Here is a 14,218-nt window from a genome sequence, read left to right as displayed (position 1 = left end):
ATTCACCACGTCAAAAAGATTAGTGGCTGCCCAAGTAGAAAGAATTGCATAGAAAGAGGCACAAGATAAATGTATCGAAGTGACCGAAATGTTTCATGTCTTAATGACCTAGGCAGTTACCTACGTGTTTACATTCATCAAAACACATAGAACTGTACATCTAAAATCTGTGCATTTTATTTTATATAAATTATACCTCAATTAAAAAATTAATATACAACAAAACTAGTAAGGACAGTTTCTTTTTTTTCTGTTTCTTTGTTTTGATTTTGGTTTTGGTTTTTTAAATTGTTGGTGTTTTTCCATTTGTTCAGCTAATAAGGTTTAGTCAGCATCAGTAAGTGGACAGTTGGCTTATGTTTCTACATCCGATTTTTTGATCACCTCCCTCCATAATCATACTTGAATGACCTCATCAAGTTCCCTTCATTTATTTTGGCTCTCCCCAAGACATTCTTCAAGTAGTCACCAGGGTAATCTCATTATTCCTTTAAAAATGTTGCACCATTCCTCTGCTTAAAATCCTTCCATGAATAAGTTCTGAAGATCCACTGTAGTCACGGTCACTATAGGTTGTATTTTTGTTTTTTGTCTCAAAAAAAAAACCACATCATATGTTGTACCCCATAAATATAAACAATTAAAAATACTTTGGCCAGGCACGGTGGCTCACGCCTGTAATCCCAACACTTCGGGAGGCAAAGGCGGGCGGATCACAAGGTCAAGAGATCGAGACCATCCTTCCCAACGTGGTGAAACCCCATGTCTACTGAAAATACAAAAATTAGCTAGGTGTGGTGATGCATGCCTGTAGTCCCAGCTAATTGGAAGGCTGAAGCAGAAGAATTGCTTGAACCCAGGAGGCAGAGGTTGCAGTGAGCCGAGATCATGCTACTGCACTCCAGCCTGGCAACAGAGCAAAACTCAGTTACAAAAGAAAAAAAAGTATCAGGGCCATTTTTCATCATTCAGGGAAAAAAAACATATGTCCACACAAAAAAGCTTGTATGCAAATGTTCATAGCAGCATTATTCACAATAGCTAAAGGGTAGAAAAAAATGTCTATCAATAGATGAATGGATAAATAAAATGTATATATCCATACAATGGATTATTCAACTATAAAAAGGAATGAACTACTGATACATGTTGCAACATAGATGAATCTTGAATACACTGCGTTAAGTGAAAGAAGCCAATAACTAAAGGTCACATATTATATGAAGCTATTTACATGAAGTATCCAAAATAGGCAAATCTAGAGTCAGAAAGTAGATTCACAGTGGCCAGGAGCTGAGGCGTTGGGGAGTAGGCAGTGAATGCTGGCAGGTGTGTGGTTTCTTTCTGGTGTGCTGAAAATATTCTAGAATTAGACAATGCTGATGATTGTATAATTTTGTGAAATATACTAAAAACTACTGAATTGCTTTTCAAGGGTGTATTTCATGGTATGTGAATTATAGCTCAATTTTTTAAAGCAAAAAGAAGGGAAAAAGTCCGTTTTTTTAGTTTGCTTGTCTCTACGCTCTTCCAGGACAGCCTGGTCAGTAAATGGACTCCAGAGTCCAACTTCCCGAACTTATCCTGGCTCCTCTGGTTAAGGGAGAGATCTGAGCAAGTTACTCCAATTCCCCACGCCTCAATATCCTGTCTGTAAGGTAGAGATAGGAGCACCTACCACGGAAGGTTACTGGGAACACTAAAAGGGATCATCCGTAAAGTGCCTGTGCCATAAGGGGTGCCCTTATGATTCCAAAACGCACAGTCCTTTAGAGCAAGTAACCTCATGAGAAACCACATCATCCCAAGTGGGCAAAAACCCATCTTGGCAGGGAGTGGAGAGGTGAAGAAAATCTTCGACATTACAACAGTTTGTGGCCCTCCCTCCAAGACTCAACCCTATCCCACAACTTTTTTTTTCTTTTCTTTTCTTTTTGTGAGACAGGGTCTGTCTTTGTCACCCAGACTGGAGTGGTACAATCATGGCTCACTGCAGCCTCGACTTCTTGGGATCCAGCAATCCTCCCACCTCAGCCTCCCGAGTAGCTGGGACCACAGGTATGCACCACTATGACCAGCTAATTTTTGTATTTTTTGTACAGATGAGATTTCACTATGTTTCCCTGGCTGGTCTCAAACTCCTGAGCTCAAGCAATCCTCCTACCTCAACCTCCCAAAGTGCTGGGATTACAGGCATGAGCCACTGTGCCCAGTCCCCAACAAAATCTTATTCCTTAGTATCTCATTTCTCTTCTCAAAGTGAACTTGAATTTCATTATTCTCCTTGGAAAAACAATACTGAAAAAAAACTTGAGAAACACTTCCTTTGAGGGAAAAATAATAAACACGGGCCTTTACGGTCAACTCACTAACCTGTGTAGAATATTTGAACAAAGAGAAACTCCAGAACGTTCATTTAGTTCTACTTGTAGCCTTCCCTCCACCTTACCACCTCCCTCTCCCACCTCCTCCCAGACACACAGACAAGCGAAGTAGGATTCACCTGGAGGGTCAGGCCCACCCAATGTTTCAGCAGAATTCTGCATTTCAGAAATGACATCTTTGATTCAGGACAGAGAGCCCGCTGATTTGCAGCTTTGGGAGGAAAGGATCTCAGTTCAGGAAGATGAGAAGATAAACTAACACCACAGCAGGGCGGACTTTTGAGATGAGGGTGCATGGAAACATGGAAATGAACGAGGCAACCTCCCGCAGGAAGCTAAAGGCATCCTTGTCCTCAGAGCCATCAAAGGAGGAGGAGCACCGCTCAGCCAATGGAGACTCAACCCAGAGTTTAGCTGTAAAAACCTAGATTTAGCCTTTTGCGGTAGCAGGCACTGACAGTGTAAAAGGAGCCAATAATGAAATTCTCACACACTTCTGAGGAGGAGGGAGGCAGGAGATAAACAAAACAAGAGGAAGAACAGGAAGAGCCCAAAGAACCATCCGTACACACATCCCGGATCGAGTTTCTCCACCCCGCCAACTGTTTCCTCACCTAAGTGCATTTCCTTTTTCTGGGAGCGTGGTCCATCAGCCACGGCCCGTGAAAATGCCTTCAAGCAGCGCTGGGTGCCCCGATCAAAGCAAAGCCGCGCTGTCACTGATACGTCGTCCAGGGTGTTTGCCTTCCAGTGGATAAAGGCAAACAGGGCACTTCAAATTTGCACTTCGAGATGGAAACAAAGGCATGGAAAAGAGAAGGGAAGTCAAGCAAAAGGCTTACTGCCGAAGATCAAAGCTAAGGAAGTCCTGGCTGCCCCTAAACAAAGGAGTTTTCTCCTATAAAAGCAGCCAGCAGAAATCTGTTAAGTAACTAAAGCTCTTGACTTGATGTTACAATGTATGGCAGCAGGCAAGGCAGATTGTCTCTGCTCAACTTAAAATTCACATCCAAGCAGCAGTCGGGGAGTGAAAGACCCCAGGTCAAACTAGCACAGGTGACCCTGCCCAACAGGGGGCACTGGCAGGCAGCAGCTCTGCAGCCAGTGAAGAACGGAAATCTCAACAACCCATTGGTACCTAGAGTCAGATCACGGATGCTGCTAATTTTTCTGACTCTTATTTCTCCTCTTCCAAATCATCATAGTTTAATGTGAAGTTGCTAAAAAGTTCAAGTAACAAAGTGGATAGAGGAGGGCTAGACACACAGAGGTCAAGAATTTGAAAATACAGGGCTGGGAGCCATGGCTAATCCCAGGACTTTCAGAGGCCGAGGCAGGTGGATCATGAGGTCAGGAGATCGAGACCATCCTGACTAACACAGTGAAACCCCGTCTCTATTGAAAATACAAAAAATTAGCTGGGCGTGGTGGCGCACTCCTGTAGTCCCAGCTACTGGGGTGGCTGAGGCAAGAGAATTGCTTGAACCCGAGAGGCAGAGGTTGCAGTGAGCCAAGAATGTGCCACTACACTCCAGCCTGGGTGACAGAGCCAGACTCCATCTCAAAAAAAAAGAAAAAAAAATGTTCTGAATAACTGAGAAAATAATACAAATATTATCAGAACAAATACCCTTGTTGCCACAAACAAGAGTGCTATAATTGTGTTCTGCAGATGTTCAGTACACCGCTGAGGCCTGCTAAGGTGTGTGGCATTCACATCCACAGTTACTCACTTCCTGCCTCATCCCGCCATTCCACTGATGTAAGCTGAGGAAGAAGAGGAGTTTTAAGAAGTATCCCAAGTGCTTAGTTATCCACTGCCACGTAACAAACCACCCCACAATTCAGTGGCTTAAAAATAATCACTGATTTTTCTCACGAATCTCAATTCGGACAGGACTAGGCAGGGACAGCTTAACTCTGCTCCATGTGGCATCAGGTACAGTGACTCAACAGGGCTCGATTCTGTGTACCTAGAGTCCTATAATAAAATGAAATCTTTTAAGATATTTAAAGTTTGTAAACAAAATGAATATTATTCAAAAATTCCTTTAAAAGTCATTGCAGGGGCCGGGCGCGGTGGCTCAAGCCTGTAATCCCAGCACTTTGGGAGGCCGAGGCGGGTGGATCACAAGGTCGAGAGATCGAGACCAACCTGGTCAACATGGTGAAACCCCGTCTCTACTAAAAATACAAAAAATTAGCTGGGCATGGTGGCGTGTGCCTATAATCCCAGCTACTCAGGAAGCTGAGGCAGGAGAATTGCCTGAACCCAGGAGGCGGAGGTTGCGGTGAGCCGAGATCACGCCATTGCACTCCAGCCTGGGTAACAAGAGCGAAACTCCGTCTCAAAAAAAAAAAAAAAAAAAAAAAAAAAAAGTCATTGCAAATTGTTGCTGAACTTGTAAGAATTGCAAACTGGGTTAAAACCCCAAGGAGCTGGGCTCAGTGGCTCACGCCTGTAATCCCAGCACTTCGAAAGGTCAAGGTGAGTGGATCACTTGAGGTTAGGAGTTCAAAACCAGCCTGGCCAACATGGTAAAACCCTGTCTCTACTAAAAAATAGAAAAAATTAGCCAGGCATGATGGTGGGTGTCTGTAATTCCAGCTACTTGGGAGGCTGAGACAGAAGAATCACTTGAACCTGGGAGGCAGAGGTTGCAGTGAGCCAAGATTGCACCCCTGCACTCCAGCCTGGGTGACAGAGTGAGACTGTGTCTCAAAAAAAAAAAAAAAAAAAAAAAAAAAAAAAAAGCCCAAGGAATTGGTTACTGATAGAATCTGGAAGTCTGTTCCCTCCAAATCCCATGCTGAAATGTCTCCCCAGTGGTGGCGGTGGGGCCTGGTGGGAGGTGTTTGGGTCATAGTAGCAATCCTTCATGAATATGCGGTGCTGTCCTCCCAGCAGTGAGTGAGTTCTCACAAGACCTGGTTGTTTAAGTGTGTGGCACCTCCCCCAGCTCGGTCCCACCCTCATTCCCCTTCTCACCAGGTGGCATGACTGCACCTCTGTCACCTTCTACTGTGACTGTAAGCTCCTCAAGGCCCTCACCAGAAGCACATGCTGTCACTGTACTTCCTGTGCAGCCTGAAGAAGCTCTTTCCTTTATAAATTATCCAGCTCCAGGTATTTCTTTATAACAATGTAAGACAGTTACCATATGACAAGGACTCTTCATAGTTCAAAAAGAAAAGCCAGATATCAGCAATTTCATATGAAAATTGGCCTGAGTTCGCCAAAGCCTTTCACATCAACAGTTGGTCTCCTTCTACCAAACAGAAGAGACCATTCACAGTACTGTTGGATTGGACCTAGGTTAATAAAAGCTCTATTTATTTTGGAATCTCAATAATCTAGATCTCTTTAAAACCATTAATTTGTTCCTCTAGTTACTAGAAAGGGTAGGGGCATTGGTTAAAATCTTATCTCTCACCTAGCAGCTGGTTAAAATCCTGTCTAGGCCGGGTACAGTGGCTCACGCCTATAATCCTAGCACTTTGGGAGGCCGAGGCAGGCAGATTGTCTAAGCTCAGGAGTTTGAGACCAGTCTGGGCAACACAGTGAAACTCAGTCTCTGCTAAAATACAAAAAACTAGCCAGGCGTGGTGGCCTGTGCCTGTAGTCCCAGCTACTGGGGAGGCTGACGCAGGAAAACTGCTTGAACCCAGGATGTGAAGGTTGCAGTGAGCCGAGATCAGGCCACTGTACTCCAGCCTGGGTGACAGAGTGAGATTCTATCACACAAAAAAAAACACCTTGTCTATTACTTAGCAATGCTATTCCTACCACTTTAGAAATGTCATTTAATCTTATAAGCTAAATTTTCTCTTCTTCAAAATGGCAATCATAATAACACTTTGTAGAGCTGCTTTGTAGAGCTGTAACTATTAGTGACGGGAACGGCAGCCAGCCTGGAGCAGGGGAGGCATGGCCATGGATGCAGCTCTATAGAAGGGGTGGGGGAGAGCTGGGAGCAGGTGGGAGCTCCTCCACTTCTGAGTTGGCAGGGTGGGAGCCCAGTGCTCCCAGCCATAGCTTCTGCCTCCCAGCCACAGCTATGGAGCTGGGCATCCCAGTGCTCTCAGGGGCCCAGGAAGCCCCCCTCCGCTGACAGGCTTGAAAGTACCTGATCCTGCTGCCTGGCCTCTCCCAGCTCCTTGCACCTGCTCTGATTTTGGAGCAAAGTTGAGGCTGAGCCTGGGTGCTGCCGCAATCTGACCGGGTGTGTGCTGCTCAGGATGGCACTGACACACCAGTCCCCTGCCACCTCAGCCACCTCGAGACTTTGGGAGCCCCTCTGGACTTTGCCCATCTTGACCATGAGCATGGGAGGGAGGCCACAGAGTGGCTGAGGGCGGCTCATTGCAGGCCTGCAGGCACCCCTCAGCACAAACAGTCTGGGAACCTTAAGACATGATTGACAGCAGAAGGCAGACAGGCTTCTGGGCAGAAAGGGGCAGGTCCCTGGTGACACCCCAACTTCAAGCCAAGACCAGCTTGAAACCTGGGGACCCACTGTCAGTTCCCAGTGAAGTCTGTGGCCCAGACTGAGAACTTATGGTGCTTTTTCTGGCCTGCCCATGGCTGCCCATGGACCAATCAGTATTCATTTCTTCCCTTCTGAGCCCATAAAAACCTCAGACCCAGCCAGGCTCACATAGACCTGGGACTGCCAGCTGCGCAAAGGAGCTAACCACTGTGGGTCTCCTGAGAACTGTTCTGCCACTCAGGGAAGCTCCTCTCAGCCTTGCTCACTCTCCAGTTGTCCATGTACCTCATTCTTCCTGGATGCAGGAAAATAACTCAGGACCCACCAAATGGTGGTACTAAAAGAACTGTAAGACAAACAGGGCTGAAACATGTCCCCATGCTCAATACGTTGTAGGCAACAAGGAGAGAAGGGCTGTGGCCCTTCTGAAGCCTAGATCTAGGGGGTCCCCAAGCCAGGGCTGTTAACACCCTCTTTGGGGTTCTGCGGTTCCCAGCACCTTCGTGCTTCCAGGAGCCACCATGTTCCCCTTGTCCAGACTCAGGCGCCCACAGCGAAAGCTGCATGTAGTACATCTGGTCCAGCCACAGCCCTGCATGGAGCCACTCCCCTGACCAGACCCTGCACTTGCTCACCCACACACCCCTTGCTGCTCTGCACCTGGCTTGCCCCTGGCAGGTATGGGATCTGGGCTGGTAGAATGAGCTGAGTGCAGCCTGCCAGGCCAAGTGGGTGGAATAAGCCCAGTGGGCACAAGCAAGACTCAGGCAGAAGGTGCCGCTAGCCCCAGAGGTTTCCAGCTGGTGAAGCCACACCCCAGGGATCCTGTAACATTAGGCATAGTGTTAAAAAATCCCTAGCAGGGGCTCAGTAAGTGGCTTATTACTATGATAAGTGTCTACAGGGCTAAACAAAACCTTACGAACCTTCAGGAGAGAAGACACTGTCTTAACACACCGCACCGCTCCAGGCCTGTTTGCCTGATGCTCCGCCCCCTCCAGGCCCCCACCAGAAAGTCCTCTCTCTATCCTACTCTATCTGCACCTGCCTCCCCTTATTTTCGTTCACCCTGAATTCCAGTCAATTATTTCTTGTTTACTCCCCCTTTTCTTCTTCTCTCATCTCAATACAGCATCTTACAGATAATCTTCATGAAATGGGAATCCAGTTTCATAGCTAACATCAGCAAAATCCCCACTAGATTATCGACATGGCAGGCAAGACACACATGGCGGGTGAGGACCCGTTAAGTGAGGAGCAGGAACCTGCAAGGGTGGGTTGGGGTCAGAATTTCACGAGCCTCAGGGCATAGGCTGCCCCTGGTGGGATGACATCCACCAAAAGCTGAAGCAACAGGGTCTCAATGGGATGTGGGTCCAGAATGACTAACTCTGGCCATCAACAGGAATTCCCAAGGAAGGGACACGGGACAGGATGTTTTCACAGCTCAGACAAAAGATAATGAACACAAGGATGGAATGAGGAGCACTGAAAATGAAGGAGCAAAGCTGATGATCTAGGGTGTGCTATTAGACTTCATAACTTCACAGAAGCAAGGAGGAGGTGTGAGAAAGAGCAGGCTGTGGTGTTCATCACCTGGGATTTTCTTGTTTTTTTTATTTTTTTGTAGATGGAGTCTCGCTCTGTCACCCAGGCTGGACTGCAGTGATGCGATCTCAACTCACTGCAAACTTCGCCTCCCAGATTCAAGTGATTCTCCTGCCTCAGCCTCTCGAGTAACTGGGACTACAGGTGTGTGTCACTACACCCAACTAATTTTTTGTATTTTTAGTAAAGACAAGGTTTCACCGTGGTAACAGGGATGGTCTTGATCTCCTGACCTCGTGATCTACCCACCTTGGCCTCCCAAAATACTGGGATTACAGGAGTCAGCCACTGTGCCTGGCCTGGATTTTCTCTTTAGGACATGTGGCTGAGGTTGAAGTATTTTCAGAATACTCAGGGAAAGACATTTAGGAAGTAGGTGGTGATATACTCCAGCCCCTCAGGCTGATTTGGGAAGCAAGAAGTTGTAGGAATGGACGAGATGACCTGGGAAGAGCAATGTTCAATAAAAATATAACATGAGCCACAAATACAAGCCACACACGTGTTTTTAACTTTCCTAGCAATGGCCAGGCATGGTGGCTAACATCTTTATTCCCAGTATTTTGGGAGGCCAAGGAGGGAGGATCCCTTGAGCCCTGAGTTTGGGGCTGCAGTGAGCTATCATGGCCACTGTACTCCAGCCTAGATGATAGAGTAAAACCCTGTCTGAAAAAGAATAACAGGCCGGGCGCAGTGGCTCAAACCTGTAATCCCAGCACTTTGGGAGGCTGAGGCGGGCAGATCACGAGGTCAGGAGTTCGAGATCAGCATGGCCAGCATGGTGAAACCCCATCTCTACTAAAAACACAAAAAATTAGCAGAGCATGGTGGCGCATGCCTGTAGTCCCAGCTACCTGGGAGGCTGAGGAGAATTGCTTGAACCCAGCAGGAAGAGGTTGCTGTGAGCTGAGATCACGCCACTGCACTCCAGTCTGGGTGACAGAGCGAGACTCCCTCTCAAAATAATAATAATAATAATAATAATAATAATAACAATAATAAAATGTTTTAGCAGCCACATCAAAAACATAAAAAGAAACAGGTAAAAATAATTTTACTAATATATTTAACCCAAACTATCCAAAGAGAAAGGGAGCCACAAAGGCCAGGAAAGAGAGCACTCATTAAAAAAATAAAAAATAAATTTAAAAAAAAAAAAAATTGAGGTCAGGTGCAGTAGCTCATGCCTGTAATCCCAGCACTTTAGGAGCCTGAGGCAAGCAGATCACTTGAGGTCAGGAGTTCAAAACCATCCTGGCCAAGGTGGCAAAACCCCATCCCCACTAAAAACATAAAAATTAGTCTGGCGTGCTGGCACGCCTGTAGTCCCAGCTACTCCAGAGGCTGAGGCATGAGAATCATTTGAACCCAGGAGGCGGAGGTCCCAGTGAGCCGAGATCCCACTACTGCACTCCAGGCTGGGTGACAGAGCAAGACTCTATCTCAAATAAAACAAACAAACAAAAAATTAGCAAATTTGGTTTTGACTAAGACACATCAGTTCCTCATAGGACACAAGTAAACACGGTACTCACTGTTTCTGAAGAGGAGGATGATCTCTGTAAATTCTCACTTTGTACCCAAATGCTCTCTGTCACAAATGCTATGTGTTCTGCTTCAAGTATAAAAGGAGACACAAGAAACAGGGCCCACTTGTTCAAGTCTTCAATGAACTGTAGAGAGGGAAAGAAACATAATGAGATTGTCACTTCACACCACAACTGCCATAAATTTCAATCCCCTCTGAAACATACCCTCCCTGTAATTCCAAGTAACATATAAATAAGATTATCTGGGCCAGGCATGGTGACTCAGGCCTATAATTCCAGCACTTTGGGAGGTCAAGGTGGGCTGATCATGAGGTCAAGAGACCATTCTGGCCAACATGGTGAAACCCTGTCTGTACTAAAAATTAAAAAATTAGCTGGGCATGATGGCACATGCCTGTAGTCCCAGCTGCTTGGGAGGTTGAGGCAGGAGAATCACTTGAACCTGGGAGTTACAGGTTGCAGTGAGCCAAGACCATGCCAGCGCACTCCAGCCTGTTGACAGAGCAAGACTCCCTCTCAAAAAAATAAAAAATTAAAAATTTTTTTAAAAAGTTTATCTGATGCTCTTCTGTAGGCCACATGAACCCAGTGTTTCTTATTTAACTGTGACTATTTAAGCACCTGCAAAAGCCCCTCTGTGACTCAGGACAGCTTTAACATCTCTAATAACTGTTTTCAAGCAATGAATTCTGAAACAGGGCTTATCCCCACCGTTCCTCACTGCTTAGCACATAATAGCTTCCCAGATACAACTAGGAAGCACATTTAAAGATAAGGAGGCTAGTGGCATGGTGGCTCACGCCTATAATCCCAGTGATTCACGAGGCCAAGGTGGGCAGATTGCTTGAACCCAGGAGTTCAAGACCAGCCTGGCCAACACAGTGAAATCTTATCTCTACAAAAACATGCCAAAAAAATTAGTTGGGCATGGGGTGGGCACCTGCAGTCCCAGCTACTCAGGAGGCTGAAGTGGGAGGATCACTTGAGCCTGGGAGCCGGAGGCGGCAGTGAACTCAGATGGTGCCACTGCACTCCAGCCTTGGGCGACAGAGTGAGAGCCTGTCTAAAAAGAAAAAGAAAAGAAAAAAAAGATGAAGAGGCCTAGAAGTACATATCAGCCGACAGAAGCTCCTTGGAAGCCTGACGGCTGTTCCTCCATTCCCTACAGCTATCACAGACGGGGCACAAGGCAGTTTTTCTTTCCGCCTTTCTTAGAGTGAAATCAACCTTGCTCCTCGCCCTGAGATCTGGGAAGTGTGCAAGTCTCTGGATGCTCACACAGCAGTCAAATCCAGAGAGAAAAGCCATTTCAGGGAAAGGCATTTACCATATGCAGAGACGCAATCAGACATACTTTAACTGGAATATCAACTACAGTCAGGAGTGATTTTAGTTTTCTAAAAGGAAGATTAGAATCAAGCTTGGTTAGCAAATCAGATATACCCATTTATTTCTTGTTTTCTTTCCTGAAATCTCTGTAAGAAAAACAGCAAATTGATTTCTAAAGGCTTTTATTTTATGAAGAAAAGAAAAAGATGAAATCTGAGCTGGGCATTCCACGAGCTTTCATCATCACCCAGGAAAAAGGTAACCAGGCAGCTCCACCGTGCTGCATATTGGATCAAATCTGCTTGATAAAAACCTATTGAACTAAATAATGAATGAAAATTTAGGGGAGAATTTGCCCCTCCCTGGGTAAACATAATTATCAACATAGTGGTTAAAAAATATGTCCACTTTATACAGGCACAGAATGTGTATATTAAACAGACAAAAAGCTTGACATTGCCAATTTGTATAAACTATTTTTAGTTATACTTATCAATTGATTGTTGAGCATTTAATCATAAACATATACATTCAGTATTTATGCATTTGACTTTAAATGTAGAATGTATGAGAAAAGGCCAGACACAGTGGCTCACACCTGTAATCCAAGCCCTTTCAGAGGCCGAGACAGGTGGATCACCTGAGGTCAGGAGTTTGAGACCAGCCTGGCCAACATGGTGAATCCCCGTCTCAACTAAAAATAGAAAAACTAGTTGGGCATGGTGGCCTGTGCCTGTAATTCCAGCTACTCGGGACGTCCCAGCAGGAGAATCACTTGAACTTGGGAGGTGGCGATGGCAGTGAGCTGAGATCTCGGACACTGCACTCCAGCCTGGGCGACTGAGCGAGATCCATCTCAAAAATAATACATATATACACATATACACACACATATATATGTATGAGAAAAATAAGGGCATGAGATTCAGGTGAGTCCTTATTTCAGCCCAAGTAGACTGAGGTATCCACCAAATCGTCAAACTAATCATATTTTAAATCTCAAAATAACAGCAGCCAACCACAAATAAATGGTCAAGCTTTCCACCTGTAGACCTTAAACGTCACAGCTTAAACCCACCAACTATTAAATTTACTCTTTCCTTCGCTGAAATACTGAGTGACTAAGCTGCTATGCTAGATGGGCTCAGTTCCTAATAAGAAAAAGATACGAACTAGCACAGGAGCTGTGATTTAAAGGCTACGGGGACACAGAGCATGACAGTTCCATCTAGTCCGGAAAAGTAGGAAATGACACAGCGATATCTAACCAAAGCTGTAGGCAAAGCTTACTGTGCAGAGTGGGAGAGCAGAGTTACAAAATCTCTGAAAGCAGCAGGCCACTCCTACTCAGGGCTGAGCAGGTGGGCTAGGGCTGAAAAGCACTAGTTATGGTCCGTGTAGTTAACAGAAGACCAGTGGAGTCATGAAAATCTTCAAAAGCAAAACTTAAATCAGACACTTCCATCTCAATGTTTTTATATGTCCAAAATTTCTATTCTGACCCATACCCTAAATGTAATTTGGATCCAATTTGGAAACTACTATAAAAAGCTCACCCCTCAATTTTTTTCCCATTTTAATGAGTCATCTTTTTCAATCAGGTTAATTCCCAAGGCTCCAAGTAAGCCGCACATTGTATGTAATAAATCAACTTCTTCCCCTTTTGTCTGGGTAGTGCCAGTTATGTCGAGTTGGTACTAGTTATTTCTAGGTGGTACTAGTTATGTGCATAACTAGTACTTTGGGGGACCTAAGAAAACAGTCATTCATATTCAATGTGTCATAACACATACATGGTACTAACAAGAAAGAGTATATTTGATTTGCTAGCGGCACAATTTCATCCCATAGCTAAGCATAGCCTCCAGGAAATGTTCAAGCCTGAGATAAGATTCAATTTCGACTCAATTTCCTACAGGAGCTTTACGGTGTGACATATGCAGGAAACGTCATTTTAATGCTAATATGAGGCAACATTCCAGAAAACAGAGGAAAGGGCCAATAAACTGATTAAAAGCAAAACATGTTTAAATATTAATGAGAACAATGCTAGTGATGTCCATGAAATTTTGTGAACTGAACTGTGAAGCCAAGCCCATTTCCAAAAACAGCTGAATGGAAAGATCTATTGCTCCGTATACAGCAAGGCAGCAGAGTTTGTACAGAGATTAATTGACTGGCCCAAGTCACAATGTAAGTGACAGAGTGGGCTGAACACGTAACCACCATCCTAAGCATTGGATCAAAAAAACAAAGGCTGAGTGTCGACTGAAATTGAAAAGATGCAAAGCCCATCAGTCGGGTGCCCACGTTGGTGAACGATGCAACTGACAGAAGATGGAGAAGAGGAAAGGGCAGTTTTTGTCACCTTGGGGACATCTGACAAAAAGCTGATGACATAGGTGGGGGGGGTTTGTTTGGGATTTTTTTTAAGACAGGGTCTTGCTTTGTCACCCAGACTGGAGTGCAATGGCTCAATCATAGCTCACCGTAGCCTCAACCTCCCGAGCTCAAAGGATCCTCCCGAGTAGCTGGGACCACAGGTTCATGCCACTCCACCGACCTAAGTTGTTGTTTTTTTTATTATTATTATTTTTTGTAGAGAGGGATCTCACTATGTTGCCCAAGCTGGTCTCCATCTTCTGGGCTCAAAGCTGTCCTCCCTCAGGCCTCCCAAAGTGTAGGGATGACCAGCCTAAGCCACTGCTCCCGGCCTGCCACAGCTGTCTTTCCAGGTTCACGGTCACCCAAACGCCCGCTCGCAGAGCAGGAGAGGAGGTCGGGGGCGACCCCGGGCGGGAGCTGCTGGCGTCCGGCTGCCACTGCACAGCGCGCGTCCTCACAGGTGCACGCCTAG

General features: G+C 45.5%; 1 protein-coding gene across 15 annotated transcripts in view; it reads right to left on the bottom strand.

Annotated features, from left to right (window-relative positions):
- HLCS (holocarboxylase synthetase) overlaps positions 1 to 14,218 on the bottom strand; it is a 234,429-nt gene that overhangs the window by 192,605 nt on the left and 27,606 nt on the right. For 8 of the 15 annotated variants that reach the window (XM_074389285.1, XM_074389287.1, XM_074389286.1 and 5 more), the window contains one exon: positions 10,018 to 10,155. Coding sequence is in view for 2 of the 15 variants with exons in the window: in XM_074389289.1 (XP_074245390.1) it covers positions 10,018 to 10,155 (138 nt within the window). In the remaining 13 variants the exon portion in view is untranslated. Of the gene's footprint in view, positions 1 to 2,998; positions 3,170 to 10,017; positions 10,156 to 13,850; positions 13,960 to 14,218 lie in introns of those variants that run through there. The other 7 variants (XM_074389292.1, XM_074389295.1, XM_074389291.1 and 4 more) reach the window with 2 other exon arrangements.

The sequence above is a fragment of the Saimiri boliviensis genome, chromosome 18 (assembly GCF_048565385.1).
Source record: "Saimiri boliviensis isolate mSaiBol1 chromosome 18, mSaiBol1.pri, whole genome shotgun sequence".
Taxonomy (NCBI): domain Eukaryota; kingdom Metazoa; phylum Chordata; class Mammalia; order Primates; family Cebidae; genus Saimiri; species Saimiri boliviensis.
The sequence above is the reverse complement of the archived record's forward strand: the minus strand, read 5'-3'. Positions and strand labels throughout refer to the sequence as shown.